At 42.1% G+C, this 22,813-nt stretch overlaps 1 protein-coding gene across 2 annotated transcripts; it reads left to right on the top strand.

The window, feature by feature from the left end:
• The first annotated feature begins 2 nt into the window (after nucleotides 1–2).
• LOC144526994 (E3 ubiquitin-protein ligase MARCHF6-like) lies at nucleotides 3–22,675 on the top strand. Of its 2 annotated transcripts, none has more exons than XM_078264800.1 (26): nucleotides 3–228; nucleotides 1,396–1,495; nucleotides 1,920–1,993; nucleotides 2,122–2,265; nucleotides 2,584–2,656; nucleotides 2,920–3,100; nucleotides 3,673–3,937; nucleotides 5,023–5,081; nucleotides 6,760–6,792; nucleotides 8,324–8,375; nucleotides 8,591–8,649; nucleotides 9,177–9,257; nucleotides 9,686–9,754; nucleotides 9,937–10,011; nucleotides 10,166–10,300; nucleotides 13,228–13,347; nucleotides 14,029–14,129; nucleotides 14,332–14,469; nucleotides 14,762–14,957; nucleotides 15,336–15,405; nucleotides 15,516–15,697; nucleotides 15,807–15,941; nucleotides 16,312–16,401; nucleotides 16,555–16,687; nucleotides 17,619–17,754; nucleotides 18,298–22,675. In XM_078264800.1, the coding sequence occupies exons 1-26, from the start codon at nucleotides 210–212 to the stop codon at nucleotides 18,380–18,382; spliced, it is 2,805 nt and encodes a 934-aa protein (XP_078120926.1). In that variant the 5' UTR covers nucleotides 3–209; the 3' UTR covers nucleotides 18,383–22,675. The 2 variants fall into 2 exon arrangements, with proteins under 2 accessions (XP_078120926.1, XP_078120925.1); XM_078264799.1 differs by having other exon boundaries at nucleotides 5,020–5,081.
• The last annotated feature ends 138 nt before the right edge of the window (nucleotides 22,676–22,813 follow it).

Below are 22,813 nucleotides of genomic sequence, written 5' to 3'. Positions count from 1 at the left end.
TTATCCATTTGGTAGTGTGTGTGAACATAACCTGACTGCTAGCTGATCTACTATGAAGTGAAAAGGCTTTATTTGATTTCGAGACGTATGGTCACGTCAAAGATAATCAGATCTTGAACTAAGTTGAAATGTTTACATGTAGACAGCTAGCCGTCATCGCTTTTATACTGACGGACTAGCCTGACTATTGTGAAGCAGGGCCAGTCAAGATGGACACCGCTGAGGAAGGTAGCTAATGTTAAAACTCGATTGCTCTTATTGTTGGCGTTAAATGGTAAAACCAATACTAACGACGTCTGTGTGGCATTCTAACTCATTATTTACTGCTGCAAGTGGATATGCCCGTTTCTATATTTTGACAAAGGTTCACCAGAATTAGCTACAGAAACCGCTAGCTAGCCAATTAGCATTAGTTAGCTAACTAGCTAACTGGCATTCATTTACACCCGTTAGATGTTGTAAATAAAGTCAGCAACGTTAGGTTTCTGTTTGCTTTCTTAAACACTAACGTTACATCTACCACATGTGTGATGTAACGTTAGTGGTTAAAATTAGAGGACGGTCGTATAACATTAAAGTCATATGTAACTAGCTAGTTAAGTAGCTTAGTTAACGTTACACGCTTACGTTTAATACGTTTTATGCAACCGTTATAATATTACGTACAGTATGATAAACTAGCTGGCGTTACGTTGACTCACCGGGCGGCCCAGCCAATTGACCAATCGACAAGGCATGTAACATTTAACAATGTTACACTTACATACAAAATATGAAATACTCTCAACCTCTTGTAACGTTAATAGTCATTTATTGACTAATGCAGCAAACGTTGGACAACATATTTTCTCTGAGCGCTATATATGCTACGGCAAAGAAAATGGCCATTCGCTCACTCATTTTGATATGAGTTACTTGTTCATATTTTGAATATAGCTAAATGTTTGTATATGAAGCCAGTCAGTCCAAATGTATTCTGGATATCCTCACTGGTATTGTGCTCTTGCACCCTGGCCTAATTATAGTTATTTTAGTTTGGTCATCCAGTGACACAGGTAATCCAATGATAACAGTTTGCTCTACTGTCAGTATATGCCCTGTCCTGTCCTGTCCTGTCCTGTCCTGTTCTGTTCACTGAAGACACTTACTCATCCTATCCCAACATTTCAAATTCTGAAACTACCGACAGTGTTATGTTCTGCAGAAAGCTTGCATGCATTTCTTCAGCATTTGGCATTATATCAAGGGTGTGTGATGAGTTTGGATCAACTTAAATTACTCATCTGTTGAATAAATTAGATAGAAATGCAACATGCCTATTTAATAAAATGAAATATTTCTGAAGTAGGATGTCATGGTTTGGCCAAGTTATGTTATTGTGTGCCTCATGTACAGCGGACATCTGTCGGGTATGCCGGTCAGAGGGCAGCCAGGACAAGCCGCTCTACCATCCCTGTGTCTGCACTGGTAGCATCAAGTTTATCCATCAGGAATGGTACGTTCAATGACCATGTTGTTAAAATGTAAAAAATGCATTAGGTTCCATTATTCTCTGTTGCCTTTCCTTAAATTGTATCTTTAAGGTTTAAGGTTGCTTGCTATCTGTCTACATTTTATATCTGTCAGTCTGTTTGCTTTCACAGATGTTGAAGTGAATTCCAGCACGGGGAAGTTAGAGAATAGCAGGGACTATAACAAACAGATTGTTTTACGGGAATGTACCTCAATACAGTTTTTAAAAGTTAACAACCAGACACAAAAGGAAGAAAAAAAAATGTAGAGCTAGGGAGCAATGATGTTTCAGCTATGAAGAATCATGAAAGAATGTTGTGTGACTTTACTGCAGGGCCATGGGGGAAGACATATAGTTTCCATAGGATTAAAAGAGTAAACTCACAAGGTGTCCTTTTTTTCCACAGCTTACTGCAGTGGTTGAAACACAGCAGAAAAGAATACTGTGAATTATGCAAACACAGGTTTGCATTTACACCAAGTAAGTTGTTTGTCATTAAATTAGATCAGTACACTAAATGCATTCATTATTTGTTAGCTCCTCTGTAAGTGTCTAACTTTGATTACCTACCTCTCTCACTTTTACCTCCCTCGTTCTCTCTTCTCCAGTCTACTCTCCTGACATGCCATCTCGCTTGCCTGTCCAGGACATCTGTGCAGGGCTGGTCACTAGTATTGGAACAGCCATTAGATACTGGTTCCACTACACACTGGTGGCCTTTGCCTGGCTAGGCGTGGTGCCTCTCACAGCATGTAAGTCACACCATTCCATTGTAAAAACAAACATGAAAGGAGATTTTATCAGCAGTTGTTAAAGTTTCAGCACATTGTGTTCATCCTCTAACTTCCAACGAAGTAAAGGGAAAAGAATTGAAATTGGAATTGAAAAGCCACATATGACTGGAACTGAGCTAAAGTAATGTCTTCCATTGATTTGCTTATGCTGTAAATACATGTTATTTAGCATGAAGTGCAATACAGTTGGAGCAGCGTTTTAAGTTTCACACCAGTTGTCGCTTTACGAAATAATTCTCATACTGTCTTTTTTTTGTTTGTTTGCTTTTCTAACAGGTCGTATCTACAAGTGTGTCTTTACTGGCTCTGTGAGCTCTCTCCTTACTCTGCCATTAGATATGCTTTCAACGTAAGTGTGAATTACACTTTGGTCTTGCCTCTTCTCTCACACTGTGTCCTGTGTGCTGTAGGTCTATGTGTTCTCCATATTTTGTACACTGCAGTACAATGAAGATGGTTAAGATCTTATTGGTGATTGAAGTGTGTTTTTTTTTTCTTCACAATAACTTTAAAAATTATTTTACCCTTTGTCCGACTCTTTGTAGCGAGGTAATGTGTGAAATCATTGTGCTGTTCCTGATAAAACTGTAATGTTTCAACTCTTCCTCGCAGGCAAAACCTGCTTGCAGACTGCCTTCAGGGCTGTTTTGTGGTCACTTGCACGCTGTGCGCCTTCATCAGCCTGGTGTGGCTTAGAGAGCAGATTGTCCACGGTGGCGCCCCTCAGTGGTTAGAGCAAAATCCACCCCCTCTAGTTCCTAACCAGCCTGACGGTCCTGCACCAGCTAATGAGGTGAGATCAGTGGATGTTGGCAACTAACTAAGGGCTGTACGGAATATTTCGAACGCTTCATTCATTGTGTTGACATTCAAGCTCTAAATCAACAGTTGATTTGCATGTTTATTTATTCAATTTAAGTCCAGCGATTCTGCACAGTTGCACATGAAGTTTAGGCTACACTTTACTTTTTTTTAGAATGTGATTCCAGTTTTTCCCAGATTTCTGTGTTGGGCCATATTTGTTCCATGCCTCCTCTCAAAGAAACTTTCAGGACCGTTATCTTTTATAGAATGAGAGAATGTGCTTGCCCTGACATTTGTCATGTGTTTACACACAACCAAATGAGTAAACCAATCCTCTGTTGTTGTTATCTTTAATGAGCAATATAGTTCGGGACTGAAATATCACTGTTACTATTGAGTCCCCCCATGTAGTAATAGGTTTGAGGATTGCAGCTCCAGACATTGTCAAGCTATATACCTAACCATACCTATAAGTATGGTTAATGAACATGCAAGCCATATTATCTCATTTCAATGTGTGCGGGCTATGCTGTAGGTTTTTGTGATTTCGTGATTCGACAGGTTCCAGGTGGTAACATAGGCGTCAACGCCCAGGCTGCTGCCGACGTTGCAGAAGCCCAGCAGCCTGCAGACCCTGCCCCAGACGGTCTGGCACCGGCCAACCCGCATGAAGCTGGCCACCACGGAGATGAGGCTGAACTGGACGTTGAGGAAGAAGATGACGATGGGGAGGAGGAGGAGGAGGAGGAGGAGGACGACGACGACGAGGATGACGATGAGGAAGGCAGGGAAGAGGATGCTGCCAACGCCAATAATGGAGGACAAGGTCAGTGCGGGCATAAAAAGCACGGAAGTGGGATACATTACTTTAAAGTAGTGGTTTTCGGGGGTGGGAGAGGGTTTTTGTTCTTGTTCAATTTTTGTTTCTCTGTTATGTGCGCCATCTGACATTGCCTGTCACACATTGTGGAAGCAGTGGTTTTCAACCTTTTCACGTATCGTTAAGTACCCACAGCTCCACTGTGGACTGGAATTGGCCCAATCCCAAAGTCCGGACTCACAGACTCACGGACTTTGGTGCGCGTTCTCGTGAAATTCGTAAGGGCTTAGGGTTGTCCCAATGTTGAATTTCAAAGGGCGTGAGGGTTTGAGTACACACTTACCGAGCCCTTTCCGTGAGTCTGCATTGATGCAGACTTCACCAAAGGGAATTACCCACAGTTCAAAGCGTTGTGACGTTTACCGCGGAGACCATAGGGAAATCCGGAAATTGCAAAGGTAAACAACGGCACGACACACGACCAGGGAACACAGACCAACCTGTTGTCCAGTAAAACAAGAGTTTGAAAAAATTTGGAATCAGGCAGCTGTCTCCTGTGCCTTGGCCGTGTGGAAAGCAACAAACTTAAAATGAAAATTCCCAAACCGTCAAGTGTCAGCAACATCTTTGTTATTAAATGTCGCCAAGGTAACGTGATCTCGTGAAGTGCTGTCCCAATCCCATTTATACCTGTCTGAGCCCATGTAACCTCACACACTCACTCACTTAGCACCTGAGATCAATTAAGTCTGTGAGTCTTTAGTCCTTAGTCCTCAGGGCTCACTTTGGGATTGGGCCAGTGACACAATGCTTTCTTGGTTATTATATTCTGATACGAAAGTTGAGAAATGGTGTGCAGTTATGCAGTCAGTTTAATTAAACAAGAATGACATTAATGCTTAGAGAATGGTTTTAAGATTGAGTACATGTATAGCTTTGTGTAACCAGTAACTGGTGTTTTCATTCCTCTATAAAGGAATAAATAGACCTAAACTATGGCAAGGAAAAGCAACCTACATGGTAATGCAGCCACAGAAGCATGTTTTCAGGTGTTCCTTACTGTTAGTGTTTCTGATTGTTCTTTGCAGAAGATTTGAACTGGAACGCCCTGGAGTGGGACCGTGCAGCAGAGGAGCTGACCTGGGAAAGGGTGGGAATCTATATATTTTTTTTTTGTCTCTCTGTCTCCTGCCCCATAGATCAGTAGATCAGTGGTGTGATGTAGCTAGGACACGATGCTAGTAAAGCAAAGTGCAAGCAAGGTAGCAGTTAATTGGCAGATGAACTTGGGACTAAAAGCTTCTATGACAGGAAATATCCATCGTGGTGTGGTTTGTTCGGCATTTGGTGATGCTTTACGTTATGCACGTCATGTTCATTTTGCACAAAATTCAAAGTAGAGTGAGACCTCTTCCTGCAGCTCTCCCTCTTCCCTCTGTCGCACGGGCAATGCATGCACAGAACAGCCAATTGGAACGCTCTCTCTCCCTGAAATGACCTGCGATTTGCCAAAGTCTCCCGCCACATCAAGAAAAAGCTGCGCGGCATTCGAATGTCAACGTTACGAATGCAGCTTCCAACTATTCGGTACAGCCCTAGTAGAAGTTGTCGATGTATTAATAGCAATAGTTAGGAAGTAAAAATAGTAGTATTACCACGATCATTTACTGTATACTGTATATGTATTGTTAATAGGGCCGGGTACAGAATTTAATACTTTTTAGGCACCAAGCAAATTGCCTCTATAGTATCGAATGTCGAAAAATGCCTCGTCATTCAATACCCAATTTCAATTCCTAAGGAGTAAATCTCATCAGCGTCAGCGAGCCAATAAGCACGCAGCATACTCCTACCAAGATCTAATAATGCTGGTGATTGGCTGTCTAATGTTACACGTTGTAGAGGCATGCTGGAAAAAGTTTTGCAAAAAGACAGGGCTCATGTAGTAGGAGCTGAAAAATAAATGTGTACCGTAATGTTGTTTCTTTTTGTTAAAATTCATTTTATAAAATTGGTGTCGAAAAAAGTATTGTTTAGGAACATGTATCAAAGTCACGGTATTGGTATTGAACATTGTTGAACGATACCCAGCCCTAATTGTAAAGGATCAGGAAAGGCTACTGGACTTTAACTTGGTTAAAGGTGCTCTGAAGACATTTTGTCTCTCATCCGAGACTTCTTCAGTTGTGACTGAACTGTAGCTTCGACCAAATAGCAGGGTCAGAACTGAAGAAGTATCTCGGGATGAGACACGAGACGTCTTCGGAGCACCTTTTAACCAAGTCCAGTTGCCCTTGAGCCCGATTTTAAACCCGACAATTTTTTAATACGTGGGCCATAAAAAAAAAAAAAACAACCTCGACCCTATCTCCCTCAGCCGAATGGTGTGGGAAACAGATCAAGGCAGCAACATAATCGAAGCCCTGGAACCATGTAGGAGACTTTCTTGTCTCGATCACCTAATTAATACTGTCCTTCGCCACGGTCTGCATGCTGACGCACTGGCCGACAACAGTGCTGCAGACGGGGGAGACACGATGTAGCACAGTTTCCCTCACACTCAAGTCAGTGCAGGACATACACCCAGAGCTACGGGAGAAGCTGGAGAGGCATAGCTTTCTCCCCACCGAATAAGGCTAATAAAGTAATGATTAAAACAACACAAGTGCTTGATCAAGGGCCCAGCCAGGCCCGATCGTAGCAGCGTAAAATATCGGCCCGGCCCGTGGGTCAGGTCAGGCTCGGTCTCGGACAGAGAATCTAAACTCTACTGAGAACCTTCACAGTCATTGTAAAGGATCATAATGACATTTCTTTCTGTTTCCCAGATGCTGGGGCTGGATGGCTCCTTAGTTTTCTTGGTAAGTGCACACACTCTCTTTCTACTCTTAGGGCGTTTTCACACCTGTGGTTCGTTTTGCTTTGGTCCGAATCAGTTGGTGAGTTAGTAACTTTGGAGCGATTTGCCCTCGGTCGGTTTGGTTTGGTTTGATTTCGCACCTGGAAAAATCCAAGCGTACCAAAATGCAAATCAGGCAAGAACGTCCAGCCCTCTTATTGGTCGGATATGTCTGGGGGCGGGAACAAGAAAGTAAATGCAGGAAGAAGTTCCTGTGTTCTGGTCTAGTGGTCAAACCAGCTCATTTCATTAAAATGATCAGACATTGTTTCGCAAGAGACGTTACTACGTCTGCTCGGGTCACCGAGACTTCGCTCTGCTCTGCCGGCGTCTGTCTCCAATTTTAGCGGCAGCTGGTTTGACCACGGAGATACGAGTGACGGATGGCAAGCTTGACTGCAGTCTATTTCTGTGATAGAAACACTTCTGCTGCATCGCAGATTGCTAAACACACCTGACTACAGGAGACATTAGCTCAGACTTGCGGAGTACATATAGTCGATGCGGTTCGAGTACGGATCACGTTATCGCCACAAACGAACCGCTCCAGAGTTCGATTGAAAGCGTACCGAGACCCCCTCTTCAAGCAGGTCTCGGTACGCTTGTTTGGTCCGCTTTTAGTGCGCACCAGAGTTTGATTGCCGCGTTCTCACCTTCCCAAACGAACCGCACCAGCGGGGCAAACTAAACTCTAGTTCGATTCAACCAAACTAAAGGCTGTCGGTGTGAAAACGCCCTTAACACACACACACACACACACACACACACACACACACACACAGTTTCAAGAGTGCCTTCAAGCCTCTGAACACCCACACAGGTGTTTTCAGTTATTCTGGCTGATTAGACCTCTGCTCAGGTTGAAGGTGGGCCGGAGCTTTGATGGGGAATTTTTTTTAGGTCACAAATCTTCATCTATCAATAAGAATGAAAAAGGTGTGAATTGTCCGGCCCTAACAGGTGCAACAAAGCTAACAGGAGACTCAGGATGATGTCAATCAATGACAGTCAGTACACACCCACACAGGGCGTTTACTGATTTGGCCAAAATGTAGCATGTAGTATGCAAACAAAAGCAAAATCTGCATCATGCCAAAAATAGCCGAATGTTGTACTGATTCGGGTGAAAATCTCCAGTACGCATCGGACCAGTCTACCTCGCCTAGTGTAGCCCACAATGCAAAGCGCTGGAACAGTCATAACAACCGCGGCTTGCCAACTAAAATACGTTTATGCTACTGCCCCCATCCACAGCAGTACATTGCTTAGTTTTCGTGTCAGTACTCGTGCCTGCTTCACCAAACTGGGGGCAGGTCAACCGCCATCTACTGTAGATAATCCACTGACTATGGATAAGTACCTCATACAACCCCACTTCAAAAAATCCGAACTGTCCTTTTAACAACATCAATGGAATTATATGTGATTTGATACTGTCTTCATTGTGTGTGTGTGTGTGTGTGTGTGTGTGTGTGTGTGTGTTTTCTCTCCAGGAGCATGTGTTCTGGGTGGTGTCTCTCAACACACTCTTCATCCTGGTCTTTGGTGAGTTAAACCTGCAATGTATTAATGATGTACTGTACATACAGTTATTGCCTCTTTAAGAATCGGTCAAGCCTTTGGTGTACTATTACAGTGCACTTTCCTCCTATTTAAACAGGTTGTTTACCATAATTCAGTTTTATTAGACAGTCCTGTGTACCTTCTTATACACTCCACCGAACTACAGATTCTAACGTGACCTATGTATTTCCCTCTAGCGTTTTGCCCGTATCACATCGGCCATTTCTCAGTGGTTGGACTGGGCTTTGAAGACTATGTAAGTGCATGTGGAATTTGTACAGTTTGAGTTGCTTATTTGTATTTGGGTTTGTCATGCTCCTAGTCTCGCATTGCCAGACCTTCCTCCACAGCACTGCGGAGGAGGGTCTGGCGAGTCCACACAGCATTCCGGGATCGGAGAAAAACGTGCTCTGGTTTATTGGCATGGAGCAACGGCGCCTCTGCCAAATAGCCTCAGGAAGGAACTTGTTTGGGTGGAACATGTGTGCATTCAAAAGTTGTTTTAGTCATGCAACAGAAAACTCAGATTGGACAGATAGTCTAGCTAGCTGTCTGGATTTACCCTGCAGAGATCTGAGGAGCAGTTAACCATAGTCCTCATAAATCGACCGGAGTTTAAAATTTCAACACAAAGAAAGCGGAAGGTAACGGGACATCCGGCCGAAATGAAAGACATCCGGCGGCACCTGAACGATCCCGGAATTATATAATGGAACGTCAGGGATATAGACTAGTCATGCAGTGACAGGATTTATGTGATGATGATATTCTTTCTGGTTGCAGGTCAAAGCTTCACACTTTGACGGCCTCGTCACCACCATACTGGGGTACATCCTCCTGGCTGGAGCTCTCATAGTCTGCCATGTATCCTCTGTATGCAACAAGTTATTGTGTGTATGAAATAACCTACAGTATGTCTCACACTCCTATTTGCTTACTATGGCTGTGTCTAACATCAGTAGTATCACTTAGGTAATTTGCGTTTTTGTTTAGGTTTTGTACATATTTATTTCAATATTTATAATAGGCATGTCCCAAATGAAGGCCAGCACTTTTTTTTTACAAAGGACCTAAAATGACCCACATGTAGTTCCTCAACTATACATACATGTCTCAGTAAAAAAGATTCTAGTCATACAGAAACCCAAAAGCTCAGGTCAGGCGTGCATTTTGGCTCCAAGTGTTTGAATGAAATTAGTTATTGAGAAATACTTAATTTTGATGCTTAAAATGCAGATTGAATTACATTTATCTCACATGTTGTTGTTCATCCTTACCTGTGCCTCCATTAGGCGTTGGCTTCATTAGTGAAGTTCCAGCGGCCCAGACGCCTCTTGGGTGTCTGCTACATTGTTGTCAAGGTAAATTAAAGATGCAAGACTGGAATGTGTTCAAAAATCTATTCACGTTTTTTTTTTTTTTTTTTTTTTTTTAACCAAACGAGCAAAGCTTTCAGTCGAAACGGTAATTAGGTAAATTATGATTACAGGAACAAATTATGAAAACCGAAACTAAATTGCGTTTGTGTTTTTATATCTTGCAGGTGTCCCTGCTGGTTGTCATGGAGATCGGCTTGTTCCCACTGATTTGTGGTTGGTGGCTCGACATTTGCTCGCTGGTAGGTTTATCATGCAGAATGAACCTCAATTAAATGCAAATCATGATGATGCAGTGTACACACATTTGATGATTTGAGCTTGATGAACATTCACTTTGAAAGAAAATCTCAGTTTGTTGGACAAATTCCTAAAAACACATTTTGTTCATTGCAGGAGATGTTTGATGCGACTCTAAAAGACAGGGAGCAGAGTTTTGACGCGGCCCCGGGTACCACCATGTTCTTCCACTGGCTGGTCGGCATGGTCTACGTCTTCTACTTCGCCTCCTTCATCCTTCTGCTCAGAGAGGTAAGTGGAGCAGTCTAGATGCATAGACTGTACAAGTAAAGCCAAAACATATTGATCGCGCCCTGGTGGCTGGCTGCAGTATAGGTCATAAACTCTCCCCCTCCATGTTAGTGGATGGGACATTTTTCCCAAAGCTGGTTTCTGTTAGCCTGACAAGCCAGACCCACATCAAGATGTTGGGTCTGGGAACTCGCCATTGGCAGGGCTCAGTCAGAGGGGCGGGATAAACGGTTGTCTTTCAAATTCCCTCTGCACACACAGCCAACCAGAGCAACACTAGTTGATAGATTACAGGTGCTGGTCATATAATTAGAATATCATGAAAAAGTTGATTTATTTCAGTAATTCCATTCAAAAAGTGAAACTTGTATAATGTATACATTCATTCCACACAGACTGATATATTTCAAGCGTTTATTTCTTTTAATTTTGATGATTATAACTGACAACTAATGAAAACCTCAAATTCAGTATCTCAGAAAATTAGAATATTACTTAAGAACACTACAAAAATAGGATTTTTAGAAATGTTGGCCAACTGAAAAGTATGAACATGAAAAGTATGAGCATGTACAGCACTCAATACTTAGTTGGGGCTCCTTTTGCCTGAATTACTGCAGCAATGCGGCGTGGCATGGAGTGGATCAGTCTGTGGCACTGCTCAGGTGTTATGAGAGCCCAGGTTGCTCAGATAGTGGCCTTCAGCTCTTCTGCATTGTTGGGTCTGGCGCATCGCATCATCCTCTTCACAATACCCCATAGACTTTCTATAGGGTTAAGGTCAGGCGAGTTTGCTGGCCAATTAAGAACAGGGATACCATGGTCCTTAAACCAGGTACTGGTAGCTTTGGCACTGTGTGCAGGTGCCAAGTCCTGTTGGAAAATGAAATCATCTCCATAAAGTTGGTCAGCAGCAGGAAGCATGAAGTGCTCTAAAACTTCCTGGTAGACGGCTGCGTTGACCCTGGACCTCAGATAACACAGTGGACCGACACCAGCAGATGACATGGCACCCCAAACCATCACTGACTGTGGAAACTTTACACTGGACTTCAAGCAACGTGGATTCTGTGCCTCTCCTTTCTTCCTCCAGACTCTGGGACCTTGCTTTCCAGAGGAAATGCAAAATGTACTTTCATCAGAGAACAGAACTTTGGACCACTCAGCAGCAGTCCAGTCCTTTTTGTCTTTAGCCCAGGCGAGACGCTTCTGACGCTGTGTCTTGTTCAAGAGTGGCTTGACACAAGGAATGCGACAGCTGAAACCCATGTCTTGCATACGTCTGTGCGTGGTGGTTCTTGAAGCACTGACTCCAGCTGCAGTCCACTCTTTGTGAATCTCCCCCACATTTTTGAATGGGTTTTGTTTCACAATCCTCTCCAGGGTGCGGTTATCCCTATTGCTTGTACACTTTTTTCTACCACATCTTTTCCTTCCCTTTGCCTCTCTATTAATGTGCTTGGACACAGAGCTCTGTGAACAGCCAGCCTCTTTAGCAATGACCTTTTGTGTCTTGTCCTCCTTGTGCAAGGTGTCAATGGTCGTCTTTTGGACAGCTGTCCAGTCAGCAGTCTTCCCTATGATTGTGTAGCCTACAGAACTAGACTGAGGGACCATTTAAAGGCCTTTGCAGGTGTTTTGAGTTAATTAGCTGATTAGAGTGTGGCACCAGATGTCTTCAATATTGAACCTTGTCACAATATTCTAATTTTCTGAGATACTGAATTTGAGGTTTTCATTAGTTGTCTGTTATAATCATCAAAATTAAAAGAAATACACACTTGAAATATATCAGTCTGTGTGGAATGAATGTATACATTATACAAGTTTCACTTTTTGAATGGAATTACTGAAATAAATCAACTTTTTCATGATATTCTAATTATATGACCAGCACCTGTAAACTTTTGCCGTATCCAGTCGGCCAAACTCCGAACACATCTTCCTTTTTTAAGAATGACTTCAGTGCTTAACTCCAAGTTTTCCAGAGTCGCGGCCAAAGCCGATTCGAAAGGCCGCTGTTCGCCAGCGGCAGCCATCTTTGTTTTCAAGTAGCAGGGAATTCACGCGGAACCGTCGCAACTCTGCCGTCCTTATGTTAAGCCCGCCCACTGACTCTGTACACGATGTGATTGGCCTGACCAGAATTTGTTTTTTCCAGCTCGCAAGCCAACGGAGAGTTGCTAGACTGACCCTGGCTACAAATTATATTTGCTGCCACTAGGGTGCGTCTAGATTTCTAGGCTAGGTTTCTGTCATTTTAGGTAGTTCTTTTCTCGCTGATGTTTGTTAGTGTTTCTTTTTCTGAAGTTTGGTTTTAATTAGTTATTTGATGCTATAAAAAATGGGGTGAAACATGATGATTGACCCCTGTGATTGACTCGTGATTAAGGGTGGGACTTCGAAACCGCAGCCCACCACCCGATCACTACTGCGCAAACTATGGCTCCAAAGTTAGTGATTCAATTTATACACTGGGAGAAAGTGGAGATGCGTCGTCCATCTTTATGGCAAAAAAACTATAATTTTTTAAAATCTTAATGCTATAGCGCGTAGTTTGTCGCCCCCATGAGGAATTCTAAGTAATGACAGCAAAACTGTCGGAGCGTCCACATGATACAAGCACGCCCCCTCCCCCTCCTCCACACAGTTGCTAGTAGCCAAGGAGGACACGGAGGATTAAAAAAACATGATGGACTCTTCAGAAGAGGTAATTATCTTCGCCTGATTTTCTGCGCGCATAAGTCGCCGGATTTTCTGAACATAGCCATACTGAGAAATACAGAGAGAGTTTTCTGGAGCTGCTAGGCTTAGCTTTGTATCAACTCATTTGGCAGTGGCTTAAATGTAACGGACGTTCATTAATATAAGATAGTTACTAAAGCACTAAAGCTTTAAGCTGTCGCATGTTTTTTTTTTGGTTGCAGGTGCTTCGGCCGGGTGTGCTGTGGTTCCTGAGGAACCTGAACGATCCAGACTTCAACCCAGTCCAAGAGATGATCCACCTGCCCATTTACAGACACCTGCGGAGGTTTATTCTCTCTGTGGTCAGTCAAGTATCCTCCTCCTCTTTGGTATTAACGTGGCATAACAGCGCCCAGATTGCTGTTTACTCCGATGCTAAATGCATAGAAATATCCTGTTGTCATGTTTAGTCAAGTACAGTGTGCGGAGTTTTAGAAAAAAAGACAGAGTTGCAAAAAGGACAAAATCGGGGATTATAAAACGAAGGAGAGATCAGTTGAAAGTGTAAAATGACGTTTATTGAGGTTAACAACAGAGAAGGACTTTGGCGATAAGGTCCCAATAATGTGACACATCTTCAGTAAGCAAAGAGCTAAGTAAGCCAATGAAGATAGGAGATAGGTAGAATTCCCTGGAGTCTAGACGCTGGTGGTGGAGGAGTAGAGCCAGCAGATGGAACCTTTCAGTTGACACACCTGGATCATCCTGAGGGACAAGGTGGTCGATGGGTTCGGCAATTGTAGGTGTGAAAGACAGACAGGAGCACAGTGATATTTAAAGAACAGCCTCTGAAGACTGATTGACTCGAGAAACGCAGGCAGAAAAAAACATTGGCCAGATAAGGTGACGTCAGAAATGAATGAAAGAGAGAGCGCGCAAAAGCAGCCCAATGCCTATTGTAACTCTCTGTATTTCTGTGTGAAAGTATAGGGATACTTTACATGTCAACATTGATATTTTTTGTTGTGCGCGTGTATTTCCAGGTGGTGTTTGGCTCTATAGTTCTGCTGATGCTTTGGCTTCCTATCAGAATCATCAAATTGCTCTTTCCGACCTTCCTGCCCTACAACGTCATGCTTTACAGGTACACACGGCAACGCAAAACTGTCATTTAACTGTCAGTGTCTCGAATGTACAGGTGACATTATCCATTCTCTGTCTATTCAGTCATAACCAAAACAGGAGGCCGCTAGAGAAAAATGAGCTGCCATTTCTCGCCACATTGACTATGTATTACTGTATGAACGAAATGTAAATTGAGTTTGGTTCATATCTCGTCTCTGCAGCGACGCACCGGTCAGCGAGTTGTCATTGGAGCTGCTGTTGCTTCAAGTTGTTCTGCCGGCATTGCTGGAGCAGGGTCACACTCGCCAGTGGCTCAAACGGCTTGTCCACGCCTGGACGTTCACAGCTGGATACATGCTGTAAGCCCAAGACACACACACACACACACACACACACACACACACACACACACAGACACACACGCACACAGACCCACACATATTGCAATTTGGGATGTTACAATGCTATAAAAGTATACTATCTTCATATACCATAATTAGTGAAAAAGTGTGGGCCACAGAAAAAGGACCCCAGTCAGTGTTCATATGACATGGCTAGACAAACCTTCCCTAAATTATAGCTTTGTCATAAAGTCACTTCGCAGTCATAGTAATAAGACAAAATAATAACTCACCAATGGCCTCCCCACAGTGACCTTCACTCCTACCTGCTGGGGGACCATGAAGACGATGACAACCAACCAAACAACAACGCTCCCGGTCGCCATAACAACAACAGGATCCCTGGCCTGGGGGAGGGTCTTCACGCTGCCCATCAGGCCATTCTGCAGCAGGGCGGTCCTATTGGTTTCCAATCGTACCACCGGCCCCTCAATTTCCCCCTCAAGGTAACTCACAATGGTTATTGGTATCATATGTTCATATATCCTCAGAATCAGAAAGGAATGTATTGCCACCGTAGTTACCCTATGTGGAATTTGCCTTGGTTATTGGATTATACATACACAAACAAACATATTAAACATTAATAAGAATAAACAAATACAGAAACCAAAACAAATGTATACAAAATAGCTGTTTTAAGTAGTTTAAGCACTGTGTGCAATGGGCAGATGTATAGTCCAGGATGAAGGTTAGTGCAAAGTGTAGCGACTAGAAAAGGGGGGTGGGGGAGTCAATCATTTCACTGTTAAAGCCTGTGCTGCGATTAACGTTTCCTGCACAATTAATTTGTTTTGTTCTATTGTGTGTTTTTGGTTGTTAAGATCATTCTGCTGGTTGTCTTTATGTGCGTGGCGCTGCTCCTGGCTAGTCTGATCTGCCTTACACTGCCGGGTAAGCTGTGGCCGCAAGCAGGCATTCTCTGCATTTTACATTTCCTTATTTATTATATTTATTATTTATACCTCCGTTCCATTACCCGTCTTCCTCTTCCTCTCTCCCAGTGTGTGCAGGTCGCTGGCTGATGTCTTTCTGGATGGGCAGTGCCATGGTTCATGAGCTGTACACAGCGGCCAGCGGTCTGTACATCTGCTGGCTGTCCATTCGAGCCGCCACCGTGATGCTGTCCTGGATGCCACAGGGGCGGACCATGATCATGCTCAAAGTCCACGAGTGGACGCTCATGGTAATGTGGATGTCTCTCTAGTCCTCCCAGCCAATGGCAACAAAAACACGCTCCCCCTGTATTATGTGTTGAGTGGTTGGGTTTTGAAATTATGTCTTGTTGAAAACAGATCCTAAAGACCCTTGTGGTGGCCGTGCTGTTAGCCGGGGTGATTCCTCTGCTGTTGGGTCTGCTGTTTGAGCTGGTCGTCGTTGCTCCTCTCAGAGTCCAGCTGCACCAAACGCCTCTCTTCTACCCCTGGCAGGTAGGACTGTGGACTTTGTATGCGTTGATTGTATCCATCTGAGATATCAAGGATTATTTATTCAGAAGTGATTAGACTGGTTTGTCAGGAAGTCTGGGTATCAAACCTCAATACCCTATTAGTATAAATTGAGTATGGAACCAAACATGTCAGCACAGATCTTTCATTCATTTATTTATTTATTTTTTATAGAAAAACCTGTTTTTATTTTTCAAAGTAAGTTATGGAAAAGTCTAAAATCTAATGGCACCAGTATCAACACATTTCAAACCATGTCAGCAGGCATTCAGTGTCCTCCTCAGGGACACAAAAACTTGATCTTGATACAGCATTGTGTCCTGGTTGTTAATTGATTGTCTTTTTGTGCCAGGACTGGGCACTGGGAGTGCTCCATGCTAAAATCATTGCTGCCATCACACTGATGGGCCCTCAGTGGTGGCTCAAAACCGTCATTGAGCAGGTCAGCCTCACATCCGTCTTGCTGCATGTAATCAAGAACAAAACGGGATCACTGACATTTGAATACACTGTAAAGATGACATAAGTGGCATTGGAATGAAAATAAACAAACTCATCTCTCTCTCTCTCTCTCTCCCCCCCCCCTCTCCCGTAGGTGTATGCTAACGGTATCCGAAACATTGACCTCAATTTCATCGTGCGAGGGCTGGCCGCCCCAGTCATCTGTGTCCTGCTGCTGTCTCTCAGCGTGCCCTACACTATCTCTAAAGGCATTACACCACTGCTGGGTGAGTCTCTATGTATGCTTATGTTTCTGGGTTGAGCATGAATTTTCTGGTACCGTCATGTACCTTAACAAGCATACATGTCTCAAGGTAATGGAGGAAAAGACCACAGATTTTAGCTTCCTTCATCTCTCCTCCTTGTTCTCCATTGTCTCCCTCACTGCTCCAGTTTTTTCATCCTTCACAAACTCTGTAAGCGGGGTCAAACATGGCCTATTAAAGAATAATAACTCTGTTTTCATTCCCCTTTACTTTAGAACTTCAATATCCATTGGTCATTTATATTAATGTTGAAACACCAGATTGCTTAATACTTTTCAAATAATACACAGCTGCATTCCAGTTGTACTATTTCAACTGCATATTTTTAACTTAACTTTGACTCACTTTAAAAAGCATATAGCCTTTTCACTCACAATAATGAATTTCTGTAAAATCCCCCAAATTAGTGGGAATTAGCAATGGGATTTTTGCTAAATATTTGAACGTTAATAAAGCTGACAACCCAAAGAGCGGATGAGTAAGAAAGCACAACTTAAAGGAAACGTAATTTGGTCCTTACGGTGTTTTGGCGACGGACCAAATTAGAAATTGTAGCAGAATTCAGGCCCAGACGCGCTCAGATATCATCAGGCCACAGCACAGGCAGATCCTTACTAATTTGGACATTTTCATTTAAACATCTAGTCAATAAAGAATTCCCAGCCCTTGTGGTAATCAGGAGTTTAGTCATTGTGCAAGCCAAAGTGCAATTGATTGGTTTTTGTCTTTCATTTACTTTACCTCAAATTTACGTCCATCAGTTCCGAGAGTTAAGACATCACAGACACGGAGACTCGTTAAGAGGAGATTCTGTTCCAGTGTTTATTCTGTCTTCACTTTCTTTCCTCCCACGCCCCCCTTTACACCCATCCCTCTCTTCCTTTTTTTATAGGTGTGCAGCCAGAGATGCAGACGCTAGTGGATAGGAGGATCTATCCCTTCCTGCTGATGGTGGTCATACTGTTGGCCATCCTGTCCTTCCAGATACGACAGTTCAAACGCCTCTACGAACACATCAAGAATGACAAGTCGGTAGACGTAAAAAAAAAAAAAAACCCACTAACTAATAAAACATGGGGGCAAAGAAGCTCAGTGTTTTATTCCAATCCTGTTGTTTTACTGTCATTAGTCAGTAGGGTTAAAAAGGCCTAGAATTTTAAGAGCTGCAAACAGAGAATCTGTTTCTGTGTCTTTCAAAGCATGTAGGGTGTGTTTTTTCATGAATTAATTTGTTGCATTTATTGGGTGACCCTATAGCCAAATTGGCTATCGGGTTCAGCGGGACGTTTAGGGAGACACTGACGTTCACGTAATATAGTAAACATGCCGAGTAAGCCCACCGAGCTAATGCGTGCTAACTACGCTAACGACTAGGGGTGTGACTTCACTGATATTGATTTGAACAAGATAATGGTAATCGAATCGTGACACCAGTGAAGATAAATAATAAATAAAAATCTTAACTGAAGATATGATAAGATACAATAACTGTGTGTGTGTGTTTTAATATTGTGAATTCATATGTTAAAAATGATTTGTAAACAACTCTGTCTTTCCCGTTTCTCCTCCAGATACCTGGTTGGACAGCGACTGGTGAACTATGAACGTAAGACCGGCAGGAGGGCGTCCAGCTCCTCACACAGCACCTCCCCGTAGACCTGCCACTGCTCTGGGATCAGTGGAGCCGATGATTTTTTTTTTTTTGTTTTGTTTTTTTTCCTCCATGCTCGGCTGTCAATTGCCAACTTCAAACACAACCTCTAAACTTTTGACTGCAGCCTCGACTTCTTAGTCACCGACATCTACTGCTGTCACAGGTTGGGAGACAAAGACGTTAAAGAGTGAAAAGACAAAATAGTCTCAAAAGTTTTTCGTGGAAAAATTTGAATTTCTGAACATGGTTGTGAGCCGACACGCAATTACAGTCAGTTTTGACTGTCCATCCTGTTTAATGTGTCTGTTTTTTTCTTCAACGCAGCTGACGTTTTAAGTTGTAATTATATTATTTTGAAATAGGTTTGAGTTGAAGTCAGGTCAGTTGAGCGTAGAGTTTGCCTCAGATTGTGCTGCCGTTTGAATGCTTGTTGTGAAATATTGTCAGATTGTCTCTTAATAGGACGTGTTTGAAAGTTTCAGAGCTGTAGAGGCGATATGTGAACTATCACGGGAACGCCTCTGTGGTTCTATTTCAGTTGTCGATTTGTCTCAAATGAGTTCGTCTGTGATAAGGAGGGACATGCATGAAGTAGCAATGTGATTTTTATTTTTTATTTTTTTCTTTCTTTTTAGATGTTTTTATTAGACGTGTTTTAATTGATTTTTAGTGTTACATTTCTGGAGTGAGCTGTTGGATAGTCCTGAGAATTCCTTTGAAGTTAAGATATAAGATAGAAAGTAAGAAAATCAGAAGAAAAGGACTCTTTTTTTTTGGACAATCTGGAAACAGCCCAAGACATTTCTTAAGATGTTCTCATGTGAATTTTAAGCAGTCTGGGTTGTGTAATACCTCCTTGAGCATATCCACCTTCAGGAGAGGAGAGGTCATTAAGTGAAGTTTCAACTACGAATATTTAAACTGGAAAAACGCCCTCAGAACATTTCAGAATGTGCCTGTTACACCCTTAGACTGATAATGATTTTACAGAAATATTTATTCTGATAAAATTAAAATAATAGTTGTGCTGCTAATCAGCTGTTCAGACTCTTACATGTCTGCAAACGCTTAAGAGGCAACAGCGAAAAACAACTGTATAAAACAACAAAACACTGATTTTCATTGGGGGGGGGGGGGAGTGACTCTTGTGGACTACAGTATAGTGACTGATAACTGACTGATAAAAGTACAGTTGACCAATCTCAGTTAGCGCAAGGGAGCGCCAGTAATCTAACGCTACCAAGCACTAGATAAAATGCAGGAAACTGGTTGGCAGAAGTGGCAATCTGCCACATCTAGTATCTTTTACTTTTTGCTAAAACTCAGAAGGATTTCCTTTTTTTTTTTTTTTTTCCTACACTGTGACGTTGCTCTCATTAATCATTCAATCGATCGCTGCCACCTGCTGAGCTGAATCAGATCGATCCAAGCTCATCTTGTAATCAATTTAGTTACTACGACAGTGGAACGGTCGCCTACCGCAATGTAGTGTGAAGATTTCAAATTACATTTCACAAAAACAATTACAAACTGAATGATCAGCTGAGTAGCGTCGGTTACATTAGTATAATCGGATGTTTGTCGCTCGTTCTAAATCGCTCTGAATACTACTAATTCAGAAAAACCATATTTGTCCATGTATGCAGATACTCATTTAAAACATTTACATAGGATTGGTAGTTTAATATAGATTTTCCCTTTTAAAACAGTTTTGTTCCAGCTATGCTACAGTACAGTGACTCTCTGTTTACATAGTTGATTGCTTTTGATTGGAAAAGCATGGAGCTACAATTGTTTCTTAGCAATCGGTTTTAACATTACTGATGTCTTTACCACATTCCTTATGTTTTAATGGTGCAACCTATTTTAGTAAATTACAAGGGTTGCTACTAGCGTGTTCTTTCTAAGAACGTATGGAGGACTTTTCACACAAACTTAAGGAAGGATTTAGCTGGTGCAACCCAGTCCTGCTCCTTTTTTTTCCTGCAGCTTGAAGTTGTATTTCATAAATAATAATTTGTTAACACCTGTACGCCTTCTCTAAGATACACTACTCCAATATTTAGCAACCTGAAAGAAATGCAAGGAAAATCACAACACTCTCTTTGATCGACTTGTCTGTTTAATAATGGACGTCTGTGTGTGTTGCTCTCAGTCCGCTCAACTAATGGCAATGTCTTTAAAGCAGTTTAGGGAAATGAGGGGGAATTGAAATGAATGTGCCATTATCCTGTGATTACCACTAGTGTCTACAGTGGCCGCTGTAAAGCACAAGTTACATAGTCTACCTATTAAAGCAACACTAGAGAACTTTCCCCGCTTCTGTCCCCCTACAGGTTGGAAGCCTAAATGTCCATTACATTACATTATGCAAGTTTGCCAGATCGGGTAGCGGCTCTGTAGTTCCAATGAACTGGACAATGTAATGTAATGGACAATTCCGCTTCCAACCTGTAGGGGGACCGAAGCGGGAAACGTTCTCTGGTGTTGCTTTAAACAGGGCCGTGTCTTCCGTACTGTTCTATCTCTTCTTGGCACGAGCTCCAGGTGCTCAAACTGATGAGCTGCAGCTGACTCAAAGAGATCCTTTAAAATCAACTCTCTACTTCAGCTCTTCACGGCTGGTGCTCGGATTTAACTGAAGGTTGACACTGACACTGGTGTTTGAAAGAATCGGTCTCTTTGAGCTGTCACTGAAGCTCAGGGAGTCATGTTTCCTACATGTCTTCAAAGGTTTGTCTCGAGCTCAATCTTAAACTCAGAACAGAAGTGCATGAAATGATACGTCTCTAAACCCAGCAAAAATATTGCAACCACAAGATAATGCATAGAAACGAGAGGCGCCACGTTAATAATCTAAATTTTGGTTCACCAATTTACAATTTAAAGGAATAGGTCAACAGTATGTGAATACGAAAGTTAGATGGAAAGATCAATACCGTAGTGGTATCTGTACATTAAATACGAAGCTAGTGCCAGGAGATGGTTAGCTTAGCATAAATACTGGAAATAGGGAAACGGCTAGCCTGGCTCCGGCCAAATGTAACAAAATATATACCCGCTCCTCTAAAGCTCACTAATTAACACGTTATGTCTCGTCTGTACAAAAATTGTTGGTTTCACAAAGGACTACATACTGGAACTATTTCTTGATAGTGGGCAGTGACTCCCTGGAGTCTCCGCTGGTTGCCATGGCAACCTCAAGACTTGTCTCTTGTGCCAAACAATCGCTTTAACCATCACAATTACACAACAGATTTTACGAGACGTTAACACACTTCCGATGACAGTAACGAGCCCCAGCCATTCTTTTAAACCGTTTCTTGCTGCTCCTAAACGCCTGAGAGAGAAGTTTCAGATGTTTTTAGAGATTTTTAGAAATTTGTTTTTGTTTTTTTCCATGCAAATGTTTTAATGTGCACTTTATACCACAATTTGCAATCATTTCAGAATCCATTGTAACACCGTCAACACGTTATTTCCCTTCCACCGAGACTAAAACATGTCAGTATGTTACTGCGTTGACTCTGCACCATGGGTTTGACTTAAAAGATGAATTTCAGTTTTGCATCCATTTTTGACGCTGCATTTGTGTGAGAATTTGTACAATAGGAGTTTGACGAATATAACCTGCTTTTCTATTGATATGGATTGTGACTTGCATTAACTTTAGTGCTGACAGCTGTAATGCTGCTGTGTGGAACGCTCACATATATATATATATATATATATATATATATATATATATATATATATGTGTATATGATGCTATAAAGTGACCTTTAAGTATCTTCGTGAACTGAGCTGGACACATCAAATTTTGGTCATCAATTTCTAGAAGCAAATGATTTCTATTTTTATATGTGCAAAAACGGCAGTGGCGTTTACTGTAACAAAGGTACACTCTAAGGTCTATTCATTGTTGGTTCAGTAATATGAAACAAAATAAATAGTTGAAATGAGTTCTCAGTGTGGTGGTGTTTCTTCACACTGCAGACAATCTGATCCTGAAACAAATGTTAATGGTGTTACGCCTATCTGTTTATTTTTGGCTTAGAGCTGTGGATTCCAGTGTTGGTGTTGTGACAAACCTATAAGGGGTTGGAAGTAAAAATATCAGGAGTGGTAAGATTATTAACATGATAGGTGAGCAAAAAAAAAACCATTACTGTAACACACAACACAAAAAAAGAAATTCTGTTTCTCTTTATCCTTGTGAAATACTGGGTAATTACCCCTCTACATGCCTCTGAAAATGATTAAAATAAATGTATCTGAGAAGGTTAAGTTTTCAAGGAATGTCAATTGTGTTTTCCTTTTTACAGAGGTTCTGCACACTTAGGTTTTTTTTAGTGTTTGTGTAACGTTATTGTATTTGTATTAGCTTTACGGTCAGGATACGATAGCAGAAAGCTTAATGTAATCATTTCAGT

Source organism: Sander vitreus, chromosome 12 (assembly GCF_031162955.1).
Source record: "Sander vitreus isolate 19-12246 chromosome 12, sanVit1, whole genome shotgun sequence".
NCBI lineage: Eukaryota > Metazoa > Chordata > Actinopteri > Perciformes > Percidae > Sander > Sander vitreus.
Note: the sequence above shows the minus strand (reverse complement) of the source record. Positions and strands in the feature narration are given on the sequence as shown.

Coding starts and splice junctions, on each gene's coding strand:
- LOC144526994 (XM_078264799.1), top strand. Junction 3,101..3,672: donor GTCCTGCACCAGCTAATGAG/GTGAGATCAGTG, acceptor GTGATTCGACAG/GTTCCAGGTGGTAACATAGG. Junction 10,012..10,165: donor GGCTCGACATTTGCTCGCTG/GTAGGTTTATCA, acceptor TGTTCATTGCAG/GAGATGTTTGATGCGACTCT.